This window comes from Arachis ipaensis, chromosome B09, assembly GCF_000816755.2.
Source record: "Arachis ipaensis cultivar K30076 chromosome B09, Araip1.1, whole genome shotgun sequence".
Classification (NCBI taxonomy): Eukaryota; Viridiplantae; Streptophyta; class Magnoliopsida; order Fabales; family Fabaceae; genus Arachis; species Arachis ipaensis.
Genome location: NC_029793.2, coordinates 7,626,502 through 7,634,210, shown reverse-complemented (window position 1 = coordinate 7,634,210; position 7,709 = coordinate 7,626,502). Strand labels below are relative to the sequence as shown.

Here is a 7,709-nt window from a genome sequence, read left to right as displayed (position 1 = left end):
TTATTTGTTATTTGTATTTTTTGGAATTATTTTTATCAGTAATGTGAACTTTCGACTACCAAATTAGTAATTACCCTATTTAATTGTATTTGTATTTTATTTTATACAGAAATTACTTTATAAAAATTTTAGGATATAATTTAGTCAATAACACTCTAAAATTGTAAAATATTCATGAATAATATTCATTACGCAAATTAATTGCTTAAGGAAAATTTTTTCTACTTATACAATTTTAAACATTATCAAATTTTATTTATTATTTTAATATGGTTATTTTTATTTTGAAATGAAAAGAGTAGTTTACACAAAAAGGAGAAAATTATTAAAGAAATAAAATCATATTAAATAAATAAATACTAATAAATATCTTCAAATTATTAATTCCAAAATAATTTATAAATATCTTCAATATTACATCCCAACAAAAGAAAAATCTAGTAAGATTTTGGTTATCTAGAATTTGGTCTAACATAAGAATCCCAACATAGGCTTGATCTTGTCTTCTACCCAACATATAATGATTGATTAATTTCGCATTGAAATAAATTATCATTCAAGATACATTTGAGATGCTAATAAGGAATTATATGTATCCATTTTCACCTTTTATCTGATTATGTGTTTATTGTTTTATTTCTAATGAAATCTTTACTTGCATGTTAGGTAAGAAGCAGAGTTGATTGATAAAATTGTGGAAGCAATTTTTCCAAATCTGAATAACAATTGCTATAGAGATGAACTCAAAAGTCCTTTTATTTGTAATAGAAACTATACTTATGTTAAATCCTTATTGAAATTCAAGTCGGAAAAAGTTCTTGTGATTGGAATTTGGGGCATGGCCGGTATTGGCAAGACAACTATTGCTACTACTCTCTTTCATGAGTGTTCTTCAGAATACGAAGGTCATTGTTTCTTAACCTTTTCAAAAAAATTAGAAGAAAAGGGTCTTAACCACATATGAGTTAAACTTCTTTCTCGGTTGTTAAATCAAGATCTTCGTATCGATAATATTCGAGTAATACACTCTAGTATTATCCGTAAAATCGAGCATAGGAGGATTTTTGTTGTGCTAGATGATGTGACTAATTCACAAATTACAGCCGATTTAATTCAACTCTTTCGTAATTGTCTGAGTTCTGATAGTAGAATCATTTTGACAACAAGGGATAAAAATGTGCTTACAAGTGGAGGAGTTGAAGAAATCCATGAAGTGAAAGAAATGAATTTTGAGGACTCTCTTAAACTTTTTAGCCATAATGCCTTTAGTGATTCTCATCCTAAAGAGGATTATTATGAGCTATCAACAAGAGTCGTAGCAGATTATGCCAAAGGAATACCATTAGCACTAAAAATTTTGGGATCATTTCTTCGAACCAAAGAAGAAAGTGAATGGGATAGTGCATTGAATAAGCTAAGAAAGTATCCCAATGCCGATATTCAGCAAGTGTTGAGGTTGAGTTATGATGCATTAGATGATGATGAAAAAAACATTCTTTTAGATGTTGCATGCTTTTTCCACGGACAAGAAATGGAGAACGTAACAAGAATATTAATTTCTTGTGGTTACTTTGCAGACATAGGGATAAAAAGTCTATTGAACAAGTCTCTTATGAGTATTAATTCATATAATCATAAAAAATACATAAAAATGCATAGCTTGATACAGGAAATGTGTTGGAAAATCATTCATGAAGAATCTAGCGAAAATCGCGGTCAACAAACAAGACTGTGGAACGCCGAAGAAATATGCAATATATTCCAACATGAAAGAGTAAGAAATTTATACTTTAATGGTTTGGTCTTCAAAGTGAGTGTATGTATGTATCAAAATATTGCTTACAGCTGCAATACTTATCAATTTTGCAGGATATTCATGGAGTTGAAAGTATGGTTGTGGATATGAATGAAATTACAATAGATCCACTTATAATAATCATTTCGTTAAGGAAGATGCCAAAGTTAAGGTTACTTGCTTTAAGAGGAAATATCAACATAGATCATGAATGGAACAGAGTGCTTCTAGAGGATTTTCAACTTCCTAATGACTTAAGGTATATTGAGTGGAATAAATGCCCACTTAATTTTGTGCCGTCTATTTGTTGGCCTCAAAAACTTGTTCAGCTTTCCATGCGAGAAAGTAATGTTCAAAAACTTTGGAATACAGTTCAGGTATAATCTTAGCTTGTTTCATTTCTTTTTAGTCTTTATGCTTTTTTGACGTTTTCATTGAATACTAAAATAAAGATTGATATTATAGGAATTAGGTAGTATAAAAGGCAAAATTTTAAAAGAATAAAAAATGAGAGTAGTTTTGATATAATATTAATAAAAAAGTCTAGGGAGCCAGCAACTTTTGTATTTTGTGGCCAGTACTTAATCATCAAGAAAAGTGAGTGATTTTTTATCATTAGATGTAATCTCACACCATTAAAAATACTATTGATGGCCAATTGATGGTTACAAAATATAAAAGTTACTAGTCCCTAACACCCTTCAATATTAATTATGGGGCATTTTTTTTTCAAGATTTATAATTTATAAACTTACTCTATTAGTCTATTATATAAGATTAATTTATTTCTATATATGGTAACATAATCTCGCGTGCTAATTATCTTTTGAAAAGTCATGCATAATTTTATCATTTAATTAATCAAGAGATTTTGTTTTATATAAATTTTGTGAGAATAAAACATCACACTAAAATATTTCAAAACAGTGAGAATAAACTTTCATTAAAAAAAGTAACTATGATATCACAGAATAATTAAATAAGTTTTGATGAGATAACAAAGAGTATTTTATAAAGAAAAATGATAATTAAATACATGACTTAGATTTAAATGAAATATAAAAGAGATAAATAAATATTAGACTACACCCAATAATTATTTATATATATCCATAATAATTTTTTAAATTAAAACTAAGAACATAATTGGTTATCAGTCGTTTCTTGTAATTTAATATTTGGACAATTTATCAAAATAAAACATTTGAGTTTTAATATTACTGAAATACAACTTTTATAAAATAGATACTAAAATACAACTTTCTAATAATCTATGTAAATTTGGTAGAGGTCCCATGGATTCCAAATATACGTAAATCACGGTAGGGGTCTCGCAATTTATGTGGAGTGTGCAATTAGGCATAAACCGCGACAAGGGTTCAGCGGTTTATGTCTGGACCTATTTCGCCTATAAATACCCACCAAGGAGAAGTGGTGTGATGTAGAGAGTCATTTTCACATCCTCACAAATGAGTGAGGAGAGTTTTTTGGTCCTAGTCAACTGCTCTGAAAAAAAAAAAAGCAAAAGGCACGGTGTTAAGTTCACTGACAAAGAACCGATCAGTGTTTTTATCCGTTCGACAAATATTTTGTCAAAACTAAAGATGAGCATATTGCAAAAGCAGGGCTGTGTGGGCCCAAGTGAGTGAAGAAGGTGTTCTACAAGATTCCGATTGCGATTGTTTCAAATGGTGTGCAGTATGAAACATTTGTGATAGGGTCGGACGAAGACATGCAGGTTTTATTTCATTGTCAGCGCAGTTTTTCGGAGGTGAGAATACATGAGTTGTATGCCAAATTGGAAGATGATTTTAACAGTTCTGGTACATCAGCGCCGAATCCTCAGTGATGACGGTGGAGGGTGCATCAACTTCGATGCCGGTCATTGCAGCTAGTGGTCTTTTGGCTGAACCTCCATCTGTTCCACTAGCGGCAACTTGGTAACTTGGTTTGATTCCTGCACTTTTTGGTGAGGGAGAGCCGAATTATGTTGAGAATGCGATGCGAGAGGATGATCTGGACGATGAGCCAGATCACATATTGGGAGACAGCGAGGAGGATACTCCTAGGACACCACCAGCACGTCGAAGGCCATCCACTTCTGGTTCAGGCTAACAACCGCCACATTTCTCAACATTGAACTTGGAAGCAATCGGCCAGCAGCTGGACATGGATCCCACCTCTGGAGGCCAGGGGTTACATGAGGGAAATCCTTCTAGAGAATTTCATATTGGCCAATCTTTCTAGACTAAGGGGAAAGATGTGTTGAGTGTTAAGGATTATAGCATCCGTCGTAGAATTCAGTATCGGGTGATGGAGTCAGATCATCTGAAGTTTCATGGGAGATGCAAGGAGTTTGGGAATGGCTGCACGTGGTTGATTCGCATCACACTTCGGCAGCGTAAGGGTAATTGGGAGGTTAGAAGGTACAACGGACCTCACACTTGCTTGGCCACTTCAATTTCGAGTGACCACCGACAGCTCGATCACCATGTAATTTGTGCGAGAATCTTTTCATTGGTTAGGGCGGATGCAGCTGTTACGATAAAAGTGTTGCAAGAAGCTACTGAGGCAACCTATAGATTCAGGCCTAGTTATTGGAAGGTGTGGATGGTAAAATAGAAGGCAGTTGCACAGATATACGGGAATTGGGAGGAGTCATATGCCGAGTTGCCATGTTAGATCCTAGGGGTACAAGCCACGATGGACGGAACCGTGGCATTGTTGAAAACTTCTCCGGTGCGTGTTGGTGATCAAGTTGACAAGTCTAAGGTACTTTCATCGTCTTTTTTGGACATTCCCTCCATGCATTGAGGCATTTAGGCATTGCAAGCCACTAGTTAGGTTCAATTTACAAAATTTACTCTGTAAGGTTTCAAAATCTTAACAACCAAGACTATAATACTTGAATTTAAACTTACATGTTTAAAAGTTCAAAATTCAAAACTTATTTTTCAAACATGACCGCTTAAACAACAACACTACAATTTGAACCCTATGTCTCAAATACAAGAGGAACATCATTCTACTTAAACATTTTGACCTATTTCCTAACTTCAAAATCCTAATCCTAAATTATGCGTTCTAACAATAAAATACCAAATACTAAATTTCTCTATTATATGAAATACAATAAATAAAAGATAGCAGGCTTACCTCTTCGTTGATGCTGCTAGCTATGTGCGCAACGCCGTTGAGACGGTAAAGACTGCGTTCTTCTACCATGATCCCGGCCCAAGAAAAATCCGAATCACCACACTTTTCCTCTTTCCCCTCTCTCTAGAACATCACTTTCTCTTTCTAAGGATTTGGAAGTGTCTCAAAATGAATAATCCGCTGCATCCCTTCTGCGTATTTATAGCAGAGCATAAACCGCTGGACCCCTTTCACGATTTATGCTCATTTTCACTACCAACAGAAACCGTAAAACTTTTACCACGGTTTCTATGCAAACAAACTTTGAACGTAAACCATAGAACCCTACCCACGATTTATTTGTATTTAGAAACCGTGGGACTCCATCAACGATTTACATAAATTTCTAAAAATTTACATTTTTGTATTTAAATTACAAAAATTGTATTTCCATAATTTTAGAACCCAAATATTTTATTTTCGTAATTTGCCCTTAATATTTTCTTGTTTTGCCATCATATTAATTTACAATTGTCATGATGCAATGCTTTCTTCATCAAAAAGAGAGAATAAAAGTAATAATCAACCACATCAAAGCATTTTCACTTTCAAAAAATTTTCGCCCCAAATTTCACTCCTATGAATTGTATTTTTGATGATGTTTAATTTGAATTAACCAACAATATATCTACTAAATACTAATCAAATCAAGTTCCATATTATTCTAAGTTTCGAATAAATTATCTATTATTTTAATATTGTAATGGACGACTAAAAAAATTCATATGCTCAATATGTTTTTAACTAAATTAAATTTTAAATGTATTTTATATCTATTCTAAAAATATTTAATTAGTTGTATTGATTAGCTAGAAACATTTTTTTATATAGGTGTAAGAATAAGCGAAGAAAAATAAAAAAAAAGGCAAATCACTCGTATAAACTATAGACATAAAAAAATTATGCAAATCACCAAAATAAAAATACGAAATAGACATTTTTATATGTTATGCACATGTTCTAAATGAACATTTTTATATAAATCAACACAGGTATAATCGAATTAGCCATACTGGTACTAAATTAAATGAGCATCAATGGAATTAGTCCTATCCGTACAAGTGTAAATCGAAAGAGAAAGAGACTGATTCGATTTATTTATATCTCTAATAGATCGACTGAGACAAATTTGATTTATTCATGCCAATAAAAAAAATAAATCGACTGTAGTTGTTTTGATTTACATGGAAGGAAGCCAATGAATAAAACTACCCAATTCAATTTGATTTAGTATGAATACACGAACTTATATAAATGGACGAAAGTTATTTCGATTTACCATGGTACATTTAATAATACCCATAATAAATACAATAAAGAGAACTTTGAATAATAAATTATATAAAAAAAATAATTATAAATATTTTTTATAAAATACATATTGGAATACAAATACATATTTAAAATAAATTAAATCACATATGTATTTATATACAAATACATTAGTGGCTAATTTTAGAGACTAATTTTAGGATGCAAATAACATTTTTGTATTAAATTTATTTTTTATTGTATTCTTTATATACGTGCACCATAGTAAATCGAGTTAACATACATTCATTTATATACATATACACAATAAATCGAATTGGAATGTGTCGAGTTAAGGTTACGTGCATGTGCATGTAAATCGAATTGACCTCATTCGATTTACTATGAGATATAAACAATCACGTATAAATCGAATTAATCCCTTTCAATTTATATGTATACCTACTAATTCGAATAAGGCTGATTCGATATAGTATCAATATTGCTAAATCGAATATAGCGGTATCGATTTATATAGAAATATCTATTAAGGAGATATACGTAACATTTTTTGTTTTGGATGATTTGTGTAATTTTGGTATGACTTTAGTTTATTTGAGTGTTTTGCCAAAAAAAAAATGTTAAAAAATATAGTTAATTATTCTCAAAATATGAAAAAACCTTATTGTAAAAACCTTATTGTCCTTTAATATTTGATATTAGATGTTAGATGTATAATAATTTATAAAATTAAAATAAGTGAGAGTGCAATACATTAAATAATAAAATAAGACTTTTTTTTTTCTCACTAGTCATGTACATGTGTTTGTTGGGGTTGACAGAATCTACCAAGTTTGGAGATAATTGATCTCAGTGACTGCAAACACTTGATAGAGTGTCCAAATTTGGCAGGTGCCACGAATCTGAAATTAATATCATTCCTTGCTTGTGAAAGCTTACAAGATGTTCATCCATCTATTTTCTCTCTCCCCAATATTGAACTACTATATCTGAACTTTTGCACATCACTAAAGAGGCTTTGCAGTGATTATTGTTCACCCTCTCTCCGTGGCTTGTGGGCCGTTGGTTGCTCCAATTTGGAAGAGTTCTCAATCCCCATTATGACTCATCATTCCAAACTACTCGAGTTATATTTACTATCAACGGCTTTGAGTGAAGTGCCGTCCACTATTATGCATCTCAAAAATCTTGAGTATTTTGGTTTTAATATCAGTTACTCTCTTCAAAAACTTCCTCTAAACTTTGCTCCCAAAATTGCATTCATGGATCCAATAAAACATGAAGACGATACATGCATCATCTTAAGTAAAATATTCCCCGCCCCTGCCTTTCTATGTGTCAAGGAATTATTTTTCTTCGGTTGTAAGAGCTTGTCTAAACTCCCAGAGAACATTCATGTCTTACAATCATTACAAGCATTAGAAGTGGAAAGTTGTCATGTCCTTAC

At 31.7% G+C, this 7,709-nt stretch overlaps 1 protein-coding gene across 1 annotated transcript in view; it reads left to right on the top strand.

The window, feature by feature from the left end:
- The window catches only part of LOC107614870 (TMV resistance protein N-like), a 2,530-nt gene extending 943 nt beyond the window's left edge, over nt 1–1,587 (top strand). Inside the window, exon 2 of the mRNA XM_016316996.2 lies at nt 667–1,587. Within this exon, the coding sequence (XP_016172482.1) occupies nt 667–670 (4 nt within the window). The 3' untranslated portion in view covers nt 671–1,587. The remainder of the gene's footprint in view (nt 1–666) is intronic.